The following is a 20,684-nucleotide window of genomic DNA, read 5'->3' as shown; positions in this document are numbered from 1 at the left end:
GCGAAACACAAAAGAAGATTTTGAAGAACATGGGTAACCAAAAAGTTGATGGCCCCATTGCCTTCCATAGTATCAACTTTTTGGTTTCCAACATTCTTCAAAATATCTTCTTTTATGTTCAGCAGAGGAAAGAAATTCATACAGGTTTGGAAGTTGAGGGTGAGTAAATTATGACAGAATTTTCATTTTTGGGCAAACTAACTCTCATTTAAATTTTTACTGCTCGTTACTCTAAAATCTGAGCCACGAAAAGCTCACTGCAGAATTTGAACACCAGCTGCATCATATAAGTAATCTAACCATGTTGGAAGAAGCAAGTGTGACTTCAGAATAACTATCAAAGTGTAAAAAGATGTAACTGGATAAGATGTGAAACTTCACAGAACTATGTTGAACTCATTGACATTTGAAGATTTGCTTACAGTAACTTATTATGTAACAATTTTACTATAAAGGGGCACTAAGAGGTAAAAGTGGATTGTTTGAAACTTTTCATGTTTGTGCATGTACCTTTGTGCACTAAACAGAGCAGCAGGATGTTTCCCGCAGGTTTAGCTTAACATATCAAATTCCTCCCTTGGGCTGTTGAGCTGAGGATAGACATCTGCGTAAAAAGAGATTCATGATACATTTTATCATTTATTTTTTATTTGCCTTTAGTTCTCATATTGTTATATCGAGAATTTGATATAAGCTTTGTACAAATATACTTTACAATAAGATTGGGCTAATAATTCTATTTAATATTTATAACTATGTTTAATATAAATGTGTGTGTACCCTGAATGAACATTTGATTGATGAGTTTTATGTTTTAAAACTCAAAATCAGATTATAAAGATAAATTAATATCCTATTCTCATTTACCAAATTTTCTGTTAATTAATGGACATGGTACGTGTGTTCCTTTCAAAAGTTTAGAGTTTAGCATGTTTGAGCTGCAGGAATTTACTGTGGTATTTGACCTCTCCCTAATTTGCATATATTCAGCAAGCAAAAAAAAAATGTTTCTCTGCTGCCAACAATGTTCACTCTCACAATGCTATAGGCTACTACCCCATAATAAAGTTTACATTTTTAATGTAATTCAATGTTTTGAATAATGGAAGTCTAACAACATTTTCATAAGTCACCAATTGATTGAAGACTAAAATGAATAATTGTTCATCATTATTGTCATTAATGCACCACAGCAACATGTTTCTGAATAATACTGATGCCATCTTTCTTAAAAAGAGTGGGAAATTAGATTCTTTATATTTACATGACCCTCAGTTGTACAAAAACTTGTAATCTAACGGTGTTAAAATAAAAATATGAGGTAACGCTTTAGAATACTGATACTTCATTAATGAATAACTGCACAGGAACAAATGAGTAATGCATTATTAACACTCTAGTAACTACTATTAACTAACAAGAAACTCTGATGTAGTTCACTATTAGCTAATCAGTAACTACTATTTTTTCATACCCCCCAGAGAACTACTAAGAACTACTACATGTTTGTAATTAATGTGAATAATGCATAATGTATAATTAATTCTAAAGTGAAGGTGATAGTAACCCACTAGTAATGACTGAAGTATTACCAAATCCTTCAGAAGTAATTACTAATTATTTGGATTATCAGTATTCTGAAGTGAGAAACATGATAACTCTCTAGTAACTACTGAAGTCATTGTAAACTTTTGAGGTTTTTGTAAAGTATTGGATAGTAATAACTCAAAAGTTACTATATAACTCTAAAGTAACTACTTCTTATTTGGATCAGTATTCTATAGTGAAGATCATGGTAACCCACTAGTAATTACTCAAGTGTTACCAAATATATCATAAGGAATTACAGTACAAAAACATCAAAAGTTTACAATAACTTCAGTAGTTACAGCGTTATCATGCTTTTCACTTAAGAATACTGATCCAAATAATTAGTAATTCCTTCTTAACTATTTAGTTATACTTCAGTCATTACTAGTGGGTTACCAAGACCTTTACTTTAGAATTAAGTATACATTATGCATCATTCATGTTAATTATGAACCTGTAGTTATGGAGGTATGAAAAAAACTGTTAGGCTACTGATTAGCTAATATTGAACTACTTCCTTCAACTGAGCACTATTACTTACTAATTCATTAAACAGAGTTTATTATAGTTAATAGTAGTTACTAGAGTGTTAATAATGCATTATTCATTTGTTCCTGTGTATTTATTCATTAATGAAGGATCAGTATTAAAGCGTTACCATATATGTTTTTCGACACAGTTATCTAAAGCAAACGAGTCACCTTAACAAGAAATTCGCTTCTCTGAATCCCAGAAATATCCGTTTTATGGCAATGTTTAGTCAAATTCCTTAGATTTAAATTTTTAATTTTTATGTACAAACACTGGCTGTTTGTTTGGTAGCGTCGATTGCGTGCTCGACCACAAGAGCGCGCGAGCGTGACAAGAATGGCGCGGTTTTCTGAGGAAGAGGTGAGACACTTTACTTCAGCACAATTTATAACATTTTGTCAAGATATTGCGATATCATCATATTAATAATGTTAAAATCTATCATCGAAAACACGTATGCCTAGAGTAAGCCTACTAGAAATCTTTCCCAGGTTTAACTTGACTCGACAATTAAAATAATTTAAAATAATTAAAATAGTTAAAATAATTTTGGGTAACAGCAGTTCCACAATGATTGAATACTCGAACAAAAATCCAGATGAAAACAGTGGTTTCGGATAAAGTGTGTAGAGATATTCTACAGAGTTTGAGACTGCTGCGGAAAAAAAGATTCCTTAACATTCAGATTTGCAATATTACAAGGCTGTGTAGAAATGTGTCTGCGTTGTGACATTCACAACCTGAATACTTTAATACTAAAGTACTTTATTTATTTATGCCGTAGGCGAGATAATAGGCTATATTTGAAATAACAATCATTCAACTTTGTGTTGTTACTTCACCCTTTAAACTAAAGTCATGAGGCAAATAACTGCACATCTCAAAAGAGTGCCCAAGGAAGTGTCAGTAAGGTCAAGAATGAAAAGTGACTGGTGTTTTGAAGGGGTAAAGAGTTGTCTGTCAGGTTGTAAGTGAACAGACAAATAGTGTAATGTGTATTTGCTTTAATTGGCTTTGCTGCTTGGCCCCCATGATGTAATAAAGTATGAATGACCTAATAATGTAATGTCAAATAATGTTTTAGCCTATGTAGGCTACCAGCCTCTTTTAAATGCATTCAAATGGTTGTATGCGTGCCATAGAGAGATTTATTTAATTATTTTGATAGCTGGTTGTATAGGATAAATATTTTGCTTATATTTGTAAATGGATATATTCATTGAAAATGAACTTTAACCTGCTTTAATGTATTTAATTTACTGGATCGGCAGTGTTTTGTCATTTCAGTTTTTGTACTGGTAATTGAGAACAGCCATGCATTTGGGTCTTTCAGTTAGCTGTTATACCATTTTTGTAATTCTAATGTTTTATACCACAATGCCTTTTGTCTACATTTTCACATTTTGACAAAATATATTAAAACAAAACAGAAGAAAATAAGACAAACACAAGAAACTCAGAGATAGACCAGTTTATTGGTATTTTTTAATCACTCTGAGGTAGATTTTTCTGCTCAAGAGGTCTTTTGTTCAGACACGGTCTGGCTTGTAGCCTGGGAAGATGAGCTGACCACTTTGCCGTCCACCACCTCTTCAACAATGGTTACCACTTTGCGTGTTGTGCTTGAGATTTTGCTTGAGCTTGAGAGGCTGCAGAGGTAGAAACACAAAATTACATTACAGAAATGCCAGACCGATATTTCCATCCCACTTTAATTTTGTTTGTTGCAATAATTCATGGCTGCTCACTGAGAAATTTTGACACTACTGTTTAATCTAAATGCTGTTCTTTAGAGATTTTGAGTTGTAGTTGTCATACCTAGCAGTCTCTCCATCCAGAAGTCTTCTGTACTCTGCGATCTCCATCTCAAGTCTGGTCTTGATGTTCAGAAGGATCTGATACTCATGACCTTGACGCTCCAGATCGGCACGAAGTTGCACCAGTTGGTCTTCCAGGCTGGTCACCTGGAACTGGTAGCCAGACAACATGGAGGAATAGCGGGCCTGTGTGTCTGCCAAAGTGCCTTCCAGCGACGCTTTCTGTTTGGGTGAGGAAATTATTTATTCTGTGTTTTTCACGCAACGTAATGACAAAACATTAATACTCTCTTACCATACTGAGTTGTGACTGTAGCTCGATTTCAAGACCCTGGAGCGTGCGTTTAACCTCTGTGATTTCAGATCTGGATGTTTGAAGGGTTTCTGTGCTGACAGCAACTTCCTTGTTAAGGGCTTCGCTCTATAAAAGACATTCCATAGTAAATCAGTCAGGTAAGTCTTTTGTTGGCTTTCATTATAATGCTGCACTTTCTTTAAAAACATCTGATTTTTACCTTGGACTGGAACCAAGCCTCAAGATCCTTGCGATTCTTATTAGCAACAGCCTCGTAGTGTTCACGGATTTCAGCCATGATCTTTGTCAGGTCTTCCTGTGGTGCTGCGTCAACCTCTACATTGACCTGTCCACTCATCTGGGCACGTGCTGCCAAGAGTTCCTAAAAATGCAATAACAAACCACTGAGCATTTGCTTCATTTAGAGGAATTACTTGTTTATTGATGAGTGTGAACCAACTTACCTCCTCATGATTCTTCTTGAGGAAGATCAGCTCTTCTCTCAGACCCTCAATCTGCAACTCCAGATCAGATCTGGTCATTGTCAGCTCATCCAGCACCCTTCTCAGCCCAGCAATGTCTGCCTCTACAGACTGCCTCATGCTCAGCTCATTCTCATATCTGCACAAAAAAAGAAACTGATATAAATGCTTTTGAGCTTTTTATAGATGTTGGAAGTGCTGTTTGTTATTTTGCTAGTCACTTACTTGACTCTGAAGTCATCTGCAGCCAGCTTGGCATTGTCAATGCTCAAGTAGATGCCTCCGTTTACACCAGTAGCATGCAGAATCTTCAAGAGGAAAATGAATAAATAAATAAAGTTACATGCTTGAGAAATATGGTATTTTTTTTACATGCTTTCAATATATGCTTTGCAAATGAAGAAACATGGGATATTGAAAACTGGATAATTTTGACTTGAACAATATGTTCTATAGTTACGTCTCGTACCTTGGCCTGGAGGTCACTGATGGTAGCGAAATAGGCGCTGTAGTCACGAGCAGAGGGGCCCGCCTTGCTGTCCAGGAACTGGCGGATCTTCAGCTCAAGATCAGCATTAGCCTTCTCGAGGGAGCGCACCTTCTCCAGGTAGGAGGCCAGACGGTCATTGAGGTTTTGCATGGTGGCTTTCTCATTTGCAGACACGTCAACGGCATCAGCCAGGTTGAAACCAGCACCACCTCCAAAGCCAGCCCCTCCAGCAGAGAAGGAACGAGAAGCAGAGGCACTGGAGATACGGACACCGGTTCCTCCTGCTCCTCCATACACACTACCGGCACGCATGGCTGAGACACGACCAGCTCCACCACCAGAGACAGATAAGCGAGAAGATCCTCCTGAGGACATGTAGGTTCGGGTGGAAGAAGAAGAAGACATCATTTTGAAGGAGTCTTGCTGTCGTTCTCTACTCTGGCCAGAGAATGAGTGAGTGGATGAGTGAGGAGAAGACGACCCTTGTTCCTTTTATGTGGATAAATGGGGGTGGGACTAGGTGGATGAATTGCCTAAGGTGGGGGAGCGTGAAACTATTTGCCCATTCTCCGAGGTAGCAGGCGTGGCTGAAGACAGGTTTTTACATGGTGTGGTAACATTTAACAGTTTCACTTAAATTCCTCAAAAGCCCCTTAAATTTTGACTCGAGCATAAAATCATGGATTTTTTTTTTTTTTTTTTTTTGAGTTTCTTTAAATTAACTAATTTCTTTCTCTTCAATTAAACTTTAGATGTTTGCATTAGGAATGCACAGTATAGTGGCTCTATCAGTCTGATAAATAAAATATAAAAATATATTTAAATATTTTCAAGAAGAAATAGCCAAATGATCATGGGACCCCACTTTATATGTAGTTGGACTATTGTTATAAAAATAAAATATTTACTCAAAGCATCCAAGATATTTTTTTTTTTTTTTTTTTTTTGTGTGTGTGTGTGGGACACAGGCATTTTATGTCTTAATTTTTTGTTATATTATTCTTTGCTGTACATATATCTGTCATTTCTTAATTCCAGTGGTTCATAATAGGCCAGATTATAAATGACTGTGGGGTAAAAGTTTTATTTGCTTTAAAATATTTTCCACTGCACATATTGGTTGGTGTCATTTGAAGCATGTAGAGATGTGGACTTCCAAGGTGAGTATATTTTGTAATTTCACAAAATGTAGATTAAATAAAATCAGCAAATATATTAATAATATAAATGGTCAGTTATCAGATTGACATAAATTCAATTACCTAGTTTGCATATGTTTTATATTTTTAAAATTATTATTATTATTTACAAAGCATACATTTAAAAAATGCAATTCTTACTGCATTGGTGAATAAGTGAGCTAGATTAAAAACCAAGTGATTAAAAGCAGTTTTAGCTTGTCTGAACTGGGTTTTAGGTGACCTGATATTAATCAGATTTATTGTGAGGGATTGGAATGTTTTAATTTAAATTGGAAAATTGAAAGTTTTAATTTTGCATGTAACTAAGTTGTGTTGAGCAACCTTTAAATGTTTGGAATGTGGAGTGAATATAATACTGTAGAGCTAAACATTGTTAGTATCTAATATTGTTTAATTCTAAAAAATAATAATAATTTTATAAATTCCTAATATAGTAGAACTAATTCTCAAGTGATGATTATTAGATTTTGCTCTGAGTTCTGAGTGACCCTTATTATGTTATAGGTACAGAGTTAACCATACTTTACACCTTTTGACCAACAGGAGGCAATGTCCAGAAACTATGCGCCGTCCTTCCCAGCATGAAAGTATGTAGTTACTGCAGGGACAACTCCAGTTCTGGAGGCACATTTTTTAATCAGGTTTGTTTAATTAGGAAAATTTCAAAAGTGTTGTTGGTGCTGGCCTAGCTACCTGGGGTTATATCCTTTGCTCAAGGTGACACAGGTGATGACCCTTTAGGGTTTGACCCTGCAAACTTTACTAGCGTATGTTAATTCAATGTAATTGGGTCTTTGAGTTAGCTGTTATTCCTTTTTTCTTATTCTAATGTTTTATACCACAACTAAGCTAATACTAGCTGGTCTGTTTTTTTAATTTGAATGGCTTTTGTATACATTTTCACACTATGAAAAAATATGATATCAAAACAAAAAAGAAGACGAAAATAAGACAAACAAGAAATTCGCAGTTATACCAGTTTATTGGTATTTTTTAATCACTCTGAGGTAGATTTTTGCTGCTCAAGAGGTCTTTTGTTCAGACATGGTCTGGCTTGTAGCCTGGGAAGATGAGCTGACCACTTTGCCGTCCACCACCTCTTCAACAACGGTTACCACTTTGCGTGTAGTTGTGCTTGTGCTTGAGCTTGAGAGGCTGCAGAGGTAGAAACACAAAATTACATTACAGAAATGCCAGACCGATATTTCCATCCCACTTTAATTTTGTTTGTTGCAATAATTCATGGCTGCTCACTGAGAAATTTTGACACTACTGTTTAATCTAAATGCTGTTCTTTAGAGATTTTTAGTTGTAGTTGTCATACCTAGCAGTCTCTCCATCCAGAAGTCTTCTGTACTCTGCGATCTCCATCTCCAGTCTGGTCTTGATGTTCAGAAGGATCTGATACTCATGACCTTGACGCTCCAGATCGGCACGAAGTTGCACCAGTTGGTCTTCCAGGCTGGTCACCTGGAACTGGTAGCCAGACAACATGGAGGAATAGCGGGCCTGTGTGTCTGCCAAAGTGCCTTCCAGCGACGCTTTCTGTTTGGGAGAAAATGAATTATTCTGTGCTTTACACAATGTAATGACAAAACATTAAGGGATTCAACCCTCTTTGCTTACCATACTGAGTTGTGACTGTAGCTCGATTTCAAGACCCTGGAGCGTGCGTTTAACCTCTGTGATTTCAGATCTGGATGTTTGAAGGGTTTCTGTGCTGACAGCAACTTCCTTGTTAAGGGCTTCACTCTATAAAAGACAATCCATAACAAAGCAGTTGTGTAAGTCTTTTTTGGTTTTGATTATAATGCTGCACTTTCTTTAAAAACATCAGATTTTTACCTTGGACTGGAACCAAGCCTCAAGATCCTTGCGATTCTTATTAGCAACGGCCTCGTAGTGTTCACGGATTTCAGCCATGATCTTTGTCAGGTCTTCCTGTGGTGCTGCGTCAACCTCTACATTGACCTGTCCACTCATCTGGGCACGGATTGCCAAGAGTTCCTAAAGATGCAATAACAAACCACTGAGCATTTGCTTCATTTAGAGGAATTACTTGTTTATTGATGAGTGTGAACCAACTTACCTCCTCATGATTCTTCTTGAGGAAGATCAGCTCTTCTCTCAGACCCTCAATCTGCAACTCCAGATCAGATCTGGTCATTGTCAGCTCATCCAGCACCCTTCTCAGCCCAGCAATGTCTGCCTCTACAGACTGCCTCATGCTCAGCTCATTCTCATATCTGCACAAAAAAAGAAACTGATATAAATGCTTTTGTGCTTTTTATAGATGTTGGAAGTGCTGTTTGTTATTTTGCTAGTCACTTACTTGACTCTGAAGTCATCTGCAGCCAGCTTGGCATTGTCAATGCTCAAGTAGATGCCTCCGTTTACACCAGTAGCATGCAGAATCTTCAAGAGGAAAATGAATAAAAATAGACAAATTTTAGATATCTTCTGAAGTCACACACTTGAGAATTATGGTATTTTTTTCACATTATTTGAATATATGTTTTGAAAATGAGGAAACTGGAAAGTTTTTATCTGAAGGTGGTTTAATGATTGACTTGAATAATAGTTATGTCTCGTACCTTGGCCTGGAGGTCACTGATAGTGACAAAATAGGCGCTGTAGTCACGAGCAGAGGGGCCCGCCTTGCTGTCCAGGAACTTGCGGATCTTCAGCTCAAGATCAGCATTAGCCTTCTCAAGGGAGCGCACCTTCTCCAGGTAGGAGGCCAGACGGTCATTGAGGTTTTGCATGGTGGCTTTCTCATTTGCAGACACGTCAACGGCATCAGCCAGGTTGAAACCAGCAGCACCACCTCCAAAGCCAGCACCTCCAGCAGAGAAGGAACGAGAAGCAGAGGCACTGGAGATACGGACACCGGTTCCTCCTGCTCCCCCATACACGCTACCGGCACGCATGGCTGAGACACGACCAGCTCCGAAACCGGAGACAGATAAGCGAGAAGATCCTCCTGAGGACATGTAGGTGCGGGTGGAAGAAGAAGAAGACATCATTTTGAAGGAGTCTTGCTGTCGTTCTCTACTCTGGCCAGAGAATGAGTGAGTGGATGAGTGAGGAGAAGATGACCCTTGTTCCTTTTATGTGGACAAATGGGGGTGGGACTAGGTGGATGAATTGCCTAAGGTGGGGGAGCGTGAAACTATTTGCCCATTCCCCGTGGTAGCAGGCGTGGCTGAAGACAGGTTTTTACATGTTGTGTTAACATTTAACATTTTCACTTAAATTCCTCAAAAACCCCTTAAATTTTGACTCGAGCATAAAATCATGGATTTTTTTTTTTTTTTTTTTACTTATTTCTTTCTCTTCAATTAAATTTAGATGTTTGCATTAGGAATGCACAGTATAGTGGCTCTATCAGTATGATAAATGAAAAATAAAAATATATTTAAATATTTTCAAGAAATAATAGCAAAATGATCATGTAGTTAATTTTTTCACTATATATGTAGCTGGCTTATTGTTATAAAAATAAAATATTTACTCAAAGCATCCAAGATATATGTGTTTTTTTTGTGTGTGGGACACAGGTATTTTATTTCTTGTTTTTTTTTGTTATATTATTCTTTGCTGTACATATATCTGTCATTTCTTATTTCCAGTGGTTCATAATAGGCCAGTTTATAAATGACTGTGGGGTAAAAGTTTTATTTACTTTCAAATAAAATATTTTCCACTGCACATAGTTGTGGACTTCCAAGGTGAGTATATTTTGTAATTTCACAAAATGTAGATTAAATAAAATCAGCAAATATATTAATAATATAAATGGACAGTTATCGAGATTGACATAAATTCCATTACATAGTTTGCATATGTTTATATATATATATATATATATATATATATATATATATATATATATATATATATATATATATATATAATGTATATATATTATTATTATTATTATTATTATTATTATTTACAAATCATACATTTAAACAATGCAATTTTTACTGCATTGGTGAATAAGTGAGTGTGGCGACCAGGGCGGGCGAGAGCCATGAAGGAACAGCGCGAGGCCGGTGGCGCGAGAGTTAATGAGCTTCACCTGGGAGGCGCACCGGCCTTGAGTCTCTCATGGAGGAGATTAAAAACCAAATGATTAAAAGCAGTTTTAGCTGGTCTGAATTGGGTTTTGGGTGACCTGATATTAATCAGGGGCCGTATTCACAAAACATCTTAAGGCTAAAAGTAGCTTCTAACTTGCCGATTTAGGAGAAACTCTTAAAAATAATGGGCGTGTCAGTCCTAATTTTAGGACTCCTAAATTTTTGCTGTAAGAGTATTTCACAAAGCATTTTAGCGCTAAGTCTAGCTCCTAAGTCTGTGAAACGTTAGGAGTAGTCAAGAGGACTCCTAAGTCACTAAGACCAAATCACACCTTATCCATCCAAAGACACTGTACACCATTGAGGCAATAGCAATAGAGCCTTGGGTGCTGAACCTTTTCTTCATAAATGCAATACATTTTGATTTATAGATTTGAATCTACAATGAGATGCCAAAAATAATCTTTAACAAATAAATAAATATTGTTTGATTACCTGTGGCAATGGTTTGCATGAGTTCACAATTACAAATGATTGAATAGAGTAAAAAATATATATATGTAATAAGCGTATTTGGTGTGCTGTCCAAGGGGATCGAGGGCTCCGAGCTTGGAATTTAGCCCAAACCCAAAGTTCTCCCCATATCCCCCGCCGAGAGTGAGGAGCGACAGAAAACGTACTCGGTTACTAACGTAACCTCGGTTCCCTGAGATACGGAACGAGTACTGCGTATGGGGAAAGGTCTCCCTTTTTCCCCGCTGCTGAAGCCTTTTTCAATAACGCAGTGTAACGTCACCGTCATTGGTTCACTCATAGACGAGTTTTTGAATCAATGGCGGCGCGGCATAGCTGCGCGGCCTATGGCGACAAAGCGCGCGAATGTTCCCGCCGAAATGGGCGGGGTATAGGGCTATATAAGCGGGCGTTTCGCCATAGGACTTCAGTGTCAATCGACTGAAGCGACGACCCTGAGCCGCAGCCTCGTGGCACGGCAAGTGACGCAGTACTCGTTCCGTATCTCAGGGAACCGAGGTTACGTTAGTAACCGAGTACGTTCCCTTTCGATACTTCACTCGTACTGCGTATGGGGAACGAATTCAACCACGCCGTGCCACGGCTGGGAACGATATAGCTTGCATTTGGCCAACCAAGATGGGGCCAAGAAGACAAGCAAGAAGGCAAAGCCTAACCGAACCCATGGTTACACTTAAGGAAGATACTTCCTGGGATGGAGTGAAGCGGAACTCGTCAGAGGCCGCTAATCACACCGAGAGAACCCGAGCTTGTAAGGTCGGGACATCGAGATGATAGAACCTGACAAAGGTGGACGGCGAAGACCAACCGGCCGCCTCACAGATGTCTTGGATGGAAACTCCGTTGGACAAAGCCCACGAGGAAGCCATTCCTCTAGTGGAGTGGGCCCTGACTCCTATGGGACAGTTAGTACCCAGTGAGGAGTAGCACAGGTTAATAGCATCCACTATCCAACGGGAGATGCGCTGTTTCGAGACCGGAGACCCTTTGGTGCGGCCGCCAAAACAAACAAAGAGCTGATCCGACTGCCTAAAGGACCGCGATCGCTCTATGTAGGTCCTCAATGCCCTGACTGGGCAGAGTAGCTCCAGCTCCAGTTCATCCGCAGAGGGAGGAAGAGCAGAGAGCGAAATGACCTGAGCTCTAAACGGAGTTGAGAGCACCTTAGGAACGTAGCCATGCCTAGGTTTCAGAACGACCTTAGAGTCACCAGGCCCGAATTCAAGGCATGCAGGGTTCACAGAGAGAGCCTGCAAATCGCCGACACGCTTAACCGATGCTAGTGCTAGTAGCAGAGCGGTTTTTAGCGTTAGGGGCCTGAGGTCGGCTGAACCCATTGGTTCAAATGGGGCTCCCTTTAAGGCCCTGAGGACCAATGAGAGGTCCCAGGGGGGAACAGTGAGAGGGCGGGGAGGATTCAATCGCCTAGCACCCCTCAAAAAAACGGATCACAAGCCCGTTTCGTCCCACTGATTGGCCAGCAATAGGAGCGTGGAACGCCGCAATGGCTGCTACGTAAACCTTAAGCGTGGAAGGGGTGCGCCCCATTCCAGAGCGCTCTTGGAGGAAAGACAGTATGGAAGATACGTCACTCTCCACAGGGTCTATGTTGCGTGCCGAACACAAATCAACAAAGACTGACCACTTCTGGTCGTAGAGGCGTCTCGTGGACGGGGCTCTAGCCTGAGAAATGGTATTTAGGACGTCCCCGGGGAGGCTAGTCGGCTCGCATCGAGGGACCAGAGGTGCAGAGCCCAGAGCTCCGGCTGTGGGTGCCAGATTGTTCTGTTTGCCTGAGAGAGGAGGTCCCGTCTCAGGGGAATCGGCCACGGGGCTCCCAGGGAGAGCCTGAATAGCTCTGAGGACCAAACCTGGTTCCTCCAGAGCGGGGCCACCAGAAGGACTCTGTGCTGGTCTTCTCTGATGCGTCTGATGACCTGGGGGATCAGTGCGATCGGAGGGAAAGCGTAAAGGAGCGTGCTGGGCCATGTGTGGGCCAGAGCATCTACTTCCTTCGAGAAAAATTTTGGGCAGTGAGAGTTGTCTTCTGAGGCGAAGAGGTCTATCTCTGCCTTCCCGAAGAACTCCCAGATCTTGAGGACCACTTGGGGGTGGAGCATCCACTCGTCGGAGGGGATGTTGCTCCGTGACAACATGTCCGCACCCAGATTGTTCCTGCCAGGAACATGAGTCGCTCTGAGCGACTGAAGCCTCGGAAGAGCCCATTCCAGAAGACGTTTCGCCAGAGCGCATAAGCGGCTGGATGAGAGACCGCCTTGGTGGTTCAAGTATGACACCACAGTCATACTGTCTGACCGAACTAGGACATGACGTCCCGTCAAGTAAGCCTGAAAGAACTGAAGGGCCTTCATCACTGCTAGCATCTCTAGACAGCGCTGAACGCTGGCGAGGTGCTTGGCGGCGGCCTGGCAGGAACCATTCGTCCAGGCGGCTGCGAGACGGCTCCTCTGGAGGGGCCCACTCGAGGTCCAGCTCCTCTACGGCTCGAGACAGGATGCGGAAGAGCTCGGCATCCATGCCCTGGCCATGCTCAATGGGTTCCAAGGGAGGTGGTGGAGCGGGGTCTTCTGGCTCGCCAGCCCATCCTTCCCCTTCGGAAGCCGCAAGCGACATGGAGTCATCTTGTTCGTCGTCCGTTCCCCCGAATGAGACGAGGTCACTTGCTTCCGCGGAGGGACGCTGCTCAGGGCGGGAGAACAGAACGGGAGAGAGTTCCCTAGGAGGAGAGGGCGAGGCACGCGGGGGCTGGGCCGGCGTGAGCTCGCTCAACTCCGGGCGCTGAGTCGCTCTACCCCGCTGTCTCTTCCTAGCCGGCTCGCGGGAGGAAGGAGACGGGAGGGCGCGAGCGGCGAGATCGCCCTCCGTGAAGAAGGCGACCCGCGAGCGCAGGGAAGCGAGACTCATGCACTCGCAGTGCGGGCATGAGTCTCCAGCGAGCGCGCCGTCCGCATGGGGCTTGCCCAGGCAGGCGACACACTCGCTGTGTCCATCATCGTCGTGCAGGGGGGCCCTGCATGTACCACATGAGTGGCGGGGCATCGTAAGATGCCGCTGCCGTGTAAACGGCAATTGGGTGGCTCTTTTAGAGCGGCGAGGGGCGCGGAAGCTCTGGAAGTGGTTAAAACCGCTGAAATCGCTCTTTTAGAACGGCGTTAAGCCGCGGGTGAAGCTCTCAAGCGGCGCGCCGGATGGCGGCAGGGGACGCACAGGAAGCGGCGGGAAGCGGGAGGCGGCGACTCGGCGACGGCGCTGGAAGCTTCAGTCTGCGAGGACGCCGGCGCTGTCCTCAACCGGCGAGTCCAGGCGAGTCCGCTGCGGGAGCCTCTTCAGACGGCGTCGAGAGCAGGAAGGCGGCGAGCTTCTTCGGCTTCAGGCGGAGATCAGCGAAGAGAAGTAGAGGTCGCCGCTGAAGGAGAAAACACTGAAGTCCTATGGCGAAACGCCCGCTTATATAGCCCTTAACCCCGCCCATTTCGGCGGGAACATTCGCGCGCTTTGTCGCCATAGACCGCGCAGCTATGCCGCGCCGCCATTGGTTCAACAACTTGTCTATGAGTGAACCAATGACGGTGCAGTTACACTGCGTTATTGAAAAAGGCTTCAGCACCGGGGAAAAAGGGAGACCTTTCCCCATACGCAGTACGAGTGAAGTATCGAAAGGGAACTGTCTAAGTAACTATAGGCGAGTCGGCTCTCGTCTATATATTCCTCCTCAAGCTGATTAGAAAGAATGTTTGAATGTGTTTCTGCCAAACTTTGTTTATAAAACATATTTTGTCGCTTGAATTCTGCATTCTCTTGAGATGCAGACATCCAAGAGGTGGACAATTAACCGTATAGGCTACTAGTTTAATTAGTGACACCTACATTTTAAAACCTTTATGGCAACAATATGGCAACATTTTTATTAAAAAATATTTATTTGAATAATGCAACATTTATTTTATTATGGAAACATGACACCTCATTCTACAATATTTCTATGATTAAATCGCTGACTCCTCCCCCATCAGCCAATTACTGTGTGTATACTCCATAGCAACGAGGTCAACCCCACCCTTACTCTTATCTTAAGATTTCTCTCTATTCCTTAGTAAAAGTTTGTCTCAGCAGCTTTGTGAATAGGTTTTAAGAGAAAACTCTTAGCTAAGAATTTTTACTGCTATTTGGGAGAACTCTTAGTGGTAAGATAAAATGTTTTGTGAATACGGCCCCAGATTTATTGTGACAGATTGGAATGTTTTTATTAAAACTGGAAAATTGAAAGTTTTAATTTTGCATGTAACTTAGTTGTGTTGAGCAACTTTTAAATGTTTGGAATGTGGAGTGAATATAATACTGCACAGCTAAACATGGTTAGTATCTAATATTGTTTAATTCTAAATAATAATAATAATTTTGCTGCAGGGACAGTATCCTAGAGTGTTTCCCAACTCCAGTTCCGGAGGCACATCTTTTAATCAGGTTTGTTTAATTAGGAAAATTTCAAAAGTAATGTTGGTGCTGGCCTAGCTACCTGGGGTTATGTCCTTTGCTCAAGGTCACACAGGTGATTTAGGGTTTGACCCTGCAAACTTTACTAGCGTATGTTAATTCAATGTAATTGGGTCTTTGAGTTAGCTGTTATTCCTTTTTTCTTATTCTAATGTTTTATACCACAACTAAGCTAATACTAGCTGGTCTGTTTTTTAATTTGAATGCCTTTTGTATACATTTTCACATTATGAAAAAATATGATATCAAAACAAAAAAGAAGAAGAAGAAAGTAAGACAAACACAAGAAATTTGCAGTTATACCAGTTTATTGGTATTTTTTAATCACTCTGAGGTAGATTTTTCTGCTCAAGAGGTCTTTTGTTCAGACACGGTCTGGCTTGTAGCCTGGGAAGATGAGCTGACCACTTTGCCGTCCACCACCTCTTCAACAACGGTTACCACTTTGCGTGTAGTTGTGCTTGTGCTTGAGCTTGAGATTTTGCTTGAGCTTGAGAGGCTGCAGAGGTAGAAACACAAAATTACATTACAGAAATGCCAGACCGATATTTCCATCCCACTTTAATTTTGTTTGTTGCAATAATTCATGGCTGCTCACTGAGAAATTTTGATACTACTGTTTAATCTAAATGCTGTTCTTTAGAGATTTTTAGTTGTAGTTGTCATACCTAGCAGTCTCTCCATCCAGAAGTCTTCTGTACTCTGCGATCTCCATCTCCAGTCTGGTCTTGATGTCCAGAAGGATCTGATACTCATGACCTTGACGCTCCAGATCGGCACGAAGTTGCACCAGTTGGTCTTCCAGGCTGGTCACCTGGAACTGGTAGCCAGACAACATGGAGGAATAGCGGGCCTGTGTGTCTGCCAAAGTGCCTTCCAGCGACGCTTTCTGTTTGGGAAAAAAATGAATTATTCTGTGCTTTACACAATGTAATGACAAAACATTAAGGGATTCAACCCTCTTTGCTTACCATACTGAGTTGTGACTGTAGCTCGATTTCAAGACCCTGGAGCGTGCGTTTAACCTCAGTGATTTCAGATCTGGATGTTTGAAGGGTTTCTGTGCTGACAGCAACTTCCTTGTTAAGGGCTTCACTCTATAAAAGACATTCCATAGTAAATCAGTCAGGTAAGTCTTTTGTTGGCTTTCATTATAATGCTGCACTTTCTTTAAAAACATCTGATTTTTACCTTGGACTGGAACCAAGCCTCAAGATCCTTGCGATTCTTATTAGCAACAGCCTCATAGTGTTCACGGATTTCAGCCATGATCTTTGTCAGGTCTTCCTGTGGTGCTGCGTCAACCTCTACATTGACCTGTCCACTCATCTGGGCACGGATTGCCAAGAGTTCCTAAAGATGCAATAACAAACCACTGAGCATTTGCTTCATTTAGAGGAATTACTTGTTTATTGATGGGTGTGAACCAACTTACCTCCTCATGATTCTTCTTGAGGAAGATCAGCTCTTCTCTCAGACCCTCAATCTGCAACTCCAGATCAGATCTGGACATTGTCAGCTCATCCAGCACCCTTCTCAGCCCAGCAATGTCTGCCTCTACAGACTGCCTCATGCTCAGCTCATTCTCATATCTGCACAAAAAAAGAAACTGATATAAATGCTTTTGTGCTTTTTATAGATGTTGGAAGTACTGTTTGTTATTTTGCTAGTCACTTACTTGACTCTGAAGTCATCTGCAGCCAGCTTGGCATTGTCAATGCTCAAGTAGATGCCTCCGTTTACACCAGTAGCATGCAGAATCTTCAAGAGGAAAATGAGTAAAAATAGACAAATTTTAGATATCTCCTGAAGTTACATACTTGAGAAATATGGTATTTTTTCACATTATTTGAATATATGCTTTGCAAATGAGGAAACTGGAAAGTTTTATCTGAAGGTGGTTTAATGATTGACTTGAATAATAGTTATGTCTCATACCTTGGCCTGGAGGTCACTGATGGTAGCGAAATAGGCGCTGTAGTCACGAGCAGAGGGGCCCGCCTTGGTGTCCAGGAACTGGCGGATCTTCAGCTCAAGATCAGCATTAGCCTTCTCGAGGGAGCGCACCTTCTCCAGGTAGGAGGCCAGACGGTCATTGAGGTTTTGCATGGTGGCTTTCTCATTTGCAGACACGTCAACGGCATCAGCCAGGTTGAAACCAGCACCACCTCCAAAGCCAGCACCTCCAGCAGAGAAGGAACGAGAAGCAGAGGCACTGGAGATACGGACACCGGTTCCTCCTGCTCCCCCATACACGCTACCGGCACGCATGGCTGAGACACGACCAGCTCCGAAACCGGAGACAGATAAGCGAGAAGATCCTCCTGAGGACATGTAGGTGCGGGTGGAAGAAGAAGAAGACATCATTTTGAAGGAGTCTTGTTGTCGTTCTCTACTCTGGCCAGAGAATGAGTGAGTGGATGAGTGAGGAGAAGACGACCCTTGTTCCTTTTATGTGGACAAATGGGGGTGGGACTAGGTGGATGAATTGCCTAAGGTGGGGGAGCGTGAAACTATTTGCCCATTCCCCGTGGTAGCAGGCGTGGCTGAAGACAGGTTTTTGCATGGTGTTTTAACATTTAACATTTTCACTTAAATTCCTCAAAAACCCCTTTAAGTTTCTTTAAATTAACTAATTTCAATGAAACTTTTGATGTTTGTATTAGGAACGCATAGTTTAGCGACTCTATCACAATATAATTGTAACACTTTACAATAAGGTTCAATAGTTAATGTGTGCTCATGTATTGCTCATGGTTAGTTCATGTTAGTTAATACATTAATACATTAATACATAATACAGTGCTCAGCGTAAATGAGTACACCACTCTTTGAAAAGTAACATTTTAAACAATATCTCAATGAACACAAAAACAATTTCCAAAATGTTGACAAGACTAAGTTTTATATAACATCTGTTTAACTTATAACATGAAAGTAACGTTAATAATATTTTCAGATTAACTCAATTTAATTAGGGTGATGCAAAAATGAGTACACCCCACTGAAAGTCTCTGTAGCAAATCTACATTTTAGACTATAAATGTCTAATTTAACAAGAGTTCAACCACAGGTGAGTCTAATTATTCATTACACAGGTGTCCAGAAGACAGTTGACTATAAAAGGGTGTTAAAACCCCTTCCCATTTCATGCTGTCAGCAATGGCACCACATGGAAGAGAAATGTCACAAAACCTGAGAAAGAAAATTATTTCTTTACACCAGAAAGGTGAAGGCTACAAGAAGATCAGCAAAGCTTTACTTATCAGTCAGAATACTGTACGTGCGGCGTAAACTGCAGATGAATGGCATGCATGGGTGCTGTCCACGAAAGAAGCCTCTCTTAAAGCAGAGGCCCACAAAAAAAAAAGCCCACATAGAGTTTGCCAGGGCCCATGCTGACAGAGATGAAGACTACTGGGACTCTATACTCTGGAGTGATGAGACCAAGATAAATGTTTCTGGAACTGATGGCTTCAAAACTGTATGGCATCACAAAGGTGAGGAATACAAAGAAAAATGCATGGTGCCTACAGTGAAACATGGTGGTGTCAGTGTCCTTATGTGGGGCTGCATGAGTGCTGCTGGTGTCGGGAGCTGCATTTCATTGAAGGCATCAGAGCGCACCTTCTTCAGGTAAGAGGCCAGATGGTCATTGAGGTTTTGCATGGTGGCTTTCTCATTTGCAGACACGTCAGCGGCATCAGCCAGATTGAAACCTCCACCACCTCGAAGCCAGCACCTCCAGCAGAGAGGGAACGAGAAGCAGAGGCACTGGAGATACGGACACCGCTTCCTCCTGCTCCCCCAAACACGCTACTGGCACGCATGGCTGAGACACGACCAGCTCCGCCACCGGAGACAGATAAGCCAGAAGATCCCCCTGAGGACATGTAGGTGCTGGTGGAAGAAGAAGACATCACAGTGAAACATGGTGGTGTCAGTGTCCTTATGTGGGGCTGCATGAGTGCTGCTGGTGTCGGGGAGCTGCATTTCATTGATGGCATCACAGAATTCACAGATGTACTGCTCTATACTGAAAGAGAAGATGCTACCATCACTCCGTGCCCTTGGTCGTCATGCACTTTTCCAACATGACAATAATCCTAAACACACATCTAAGGCCACTGTTGGATTTCTGAAGAAGAACAGGGTGAAAGTGATTCAGTGGCTCCTGATCTGAACCCAATCGAATGCCTATGAGGAATTCTGAAGAGACAAGTTGAGCATCACTCTCCATCCAGCATCAAGTCTCTAAAAGAGGTCATTCTTGAAGAATGGAAAAAGATAGATGTTGCAAAATGTTGCCAACTTGTTCATTCCATGCCTAGAAGACTTGAGTGCTGTCATTAAAAATCATGGAGGTCATACAAAGAACTAGATGTAGTAGTTTTGTTGTGGGGTGTACTCATTTTTGCATAACCCTAGTGAAGTTCCTAAACGTAATTTAGGGAGGAGCGAGCCAATCTAATCTTCCAATCAACAGCCAGAGTATATAAGCGGCTGCTTACCTCTCTTCAGTCTCAGCTGTTTCAGCATCCCTCCACCTCCCCAAACTCCACCTTCATTTCAGGTACCTTGCCCTATGTAATCACATCCTATTTATTCACTGGGGGGTGAGCTCGAGTTGAAGATGCTTCATCGAGCCCCTCCTCAGTGGACAGCAAGCCAAATTAGCTAACCTAATACCCTAAAGATTATATTGTTACGGGTGGCTGGTAGAGAGATGAGGCAGATACGGATTTCCACGATAATAGAGACTTTACTTCAAACAATGGCAATGAACAACAGACAGACACCTTAACAAAACAGAGAACGGACGAGGAGTGCAGGGAGTGAGTGCATTATATAGGAGTGCTAACAATAGAGTCCAGGTGCAGGTGATCTGTGATGATGAGGAGCTGACGAGGGAAGTGAGTGCAGGTGTGGAGAACAGGAGGAACATGGGAATTGAAGTCCAGGGAAACAAGGGTTCTGTGACATTACCCCCCCCTCCCGGTAGGCGCGTCCTCGCGCCGTAGATGTAACAACCGGGAGGGGGGCGGGCGCCCTGGAGACCTCAAGCTGGTGCAGGGGGAGGAGCAAACTGGAGTGGAGGTCTCCAGGGCAGGTTCAAAAGCCATGGCAGGTCAGGGGCTGAAGG

General features: G+C 42.0%; 3 protein-coding genes across 3 annotated transcripts; all 3 read right to left on the bottom strand.

Moving 5' to 3' along the window:
- Positions 1–3,634: 3,634 nt before the first annotated feature.
- On the bottom strand, positions 3,635–5,633 carry LOC137002162 (keratin, type I cytoskeletal 13-like). The gene is made up of 7 exons (XM_067361666.1): positions 5,185–5,633; positions 4,941–5,023; positions 4,698–4,854; positions 4,454–4,615; positions 4,234–4,359; positions 3,940–4,160; positions 3,635–3,770 (listed from the first exon to the last, which is right to left on the bottom strand). The coding sequence occupies exons 1-7, from the start codon at positions 5,611–5,613 to the stop codon at positions 3,635–3,637; spliced, it is 1,314 nt and encodes a 437-aa protein (XP_067217767.1). The 5' UTR covers positions 5,614–5,633.
- Positions 5,634–7,376: 1,743 nt separating this feature from the next.
- Positions 7,377–9,561, bottom strand: LOC137002191 (keratin, type I cytoskeletal 13-like). Its single transcript, XM_067361695.1, has 7 exons — positions 9,002–9,561; positions 8,740–8,822; positions 8,497–8,653; positions 8,253–8,414; positions 8,034–8,159; positions 7,732–7,952; positions 7,377–7,562 (listed from the first exon to the last, which is right to left on the bottom strand). The coding sequence occupies exons 1-7, from the start codon at positions 9,431–9,433 to the stop codon at positions 7,430–7,432; spliced, it is 1,314 nt and encodes a 437-aa protein (XP_067217796.1). The 5' UTR covers positions 9,434–9,561; the 3' UTR covers positions 7,377–7,429.
- A 6,328-nt stretch (positions 9,562–15,889) lies between these two features.
- On the bottom strand, positions 15,890–19,461 carry LOC137002161 (keratin, type I cytoskeletal 13-like). Its single transcript, XM_067361665.1, has 8 exons — positions 19,261–19,461; positions 17,480–17,938; positions 17,220–17,302; positions 16,977–17,133; positions 16,733–16,894; positions 16,513–16,638; positions 16,210–16,430; positions 15,890–16,040 (listed from the first exon to the last, which is right to left on the bottom strand). The coding sequence occupies exons 1-8, from the start codon at positions 19,459–19,461 to the stop codon at positions 15,890–15,892; spliced, it is 1,560 nt and encodes a 519-aa protein (XP_067217766.1).
- Between the last annotated feature and the right edge of the window lie 1,223 nt (positions 19,462–20,684).

The sequence above is a fragment of the Chanodichthys erythropterus genome, chromosome 15 (genome assembly GCF_024489055.1).
Source record: "Chanodichthys erythropterus isolate Z2021 chromosome 15, ASM2448905v1, whole genome shotgun sequence".
Classification (NCBI taxonomy): domain Eukaryota; kingdom Metazoa; phylum Chordata; class Actinopteri; order Cypriniformes; family Xenocyprididae; genus Chanodichthys; species Chanodichthys erythropterus.
This window is presented reverse-complemented; position numbering and strand designations above follow the sequence as displayed.

Bases quoted from the DNA above. Each gene is read 5' to 3' on its own strand.
- LOC137002161 (XM_067361665.1), bottom strand. From the start codon at position 19,461: ATGTCTTCTTCTTCCACCAGCACCTACATGTCCTCAGGGGGATCTTCT. The intron at 17,134-17,219 runs GTAAGTGACTAG...TTTTTTGTGCAG, and splicing joins GCAGATGACTTCAGAGTCAA to ATATGAGAATGAGCTGAGCA. The intron at 16,041-16,209 runs GTATGACAACTA...CTACCTCTGCAG, and splicing joins CTGGATGGAGAGACTGCTAG to CCTCTCAAGCTCAAGCAAAA.
- LOC137002191 (XM_067361695.1), bottom strand. From the start codon at position 9,433: ATGATGTCTTCTTCTTCTTCCACCCGCACCTACATGTCCTCAGGAGGA. The intron at 8,654-8,739 runs GTAAGTGACTAG...TTTTTTGTGCAG, and splicing joins GCAGATGACTTCAGAGTCAA to ATATGAGAATGAGCTGAGCA. The intron at 7,953-8,033 runs GTAAGCAAAGAG...TCTCCCAAACAG, and splicing joins TACAGTCACAACTCAGTATG to AAAGCGTCGCTGGAAGGCAC.
- LOC137002162 (XM_067361666.1), bottom strand. From the start codon at position 5,613: ATGATGTCTTCTTCTTCTTCCACCCGAACCTACATGTCCTCAGGAGGA. The intron at 4,616-4,697 runs GTAAGTTGGTTC...TTGCATTTTTAG, and splicing joins TCAAGAAGAATCATGAGGAG to GAACTCTTGGCAGCACGTGC. The intron at 3,771-3,939 runs GTATGACAACTA...CTACCTCTGCAG, and splicing joins CTGGATGGAGAGACTGCTAG to CCTCTCAAGCTCAAGCAAAA.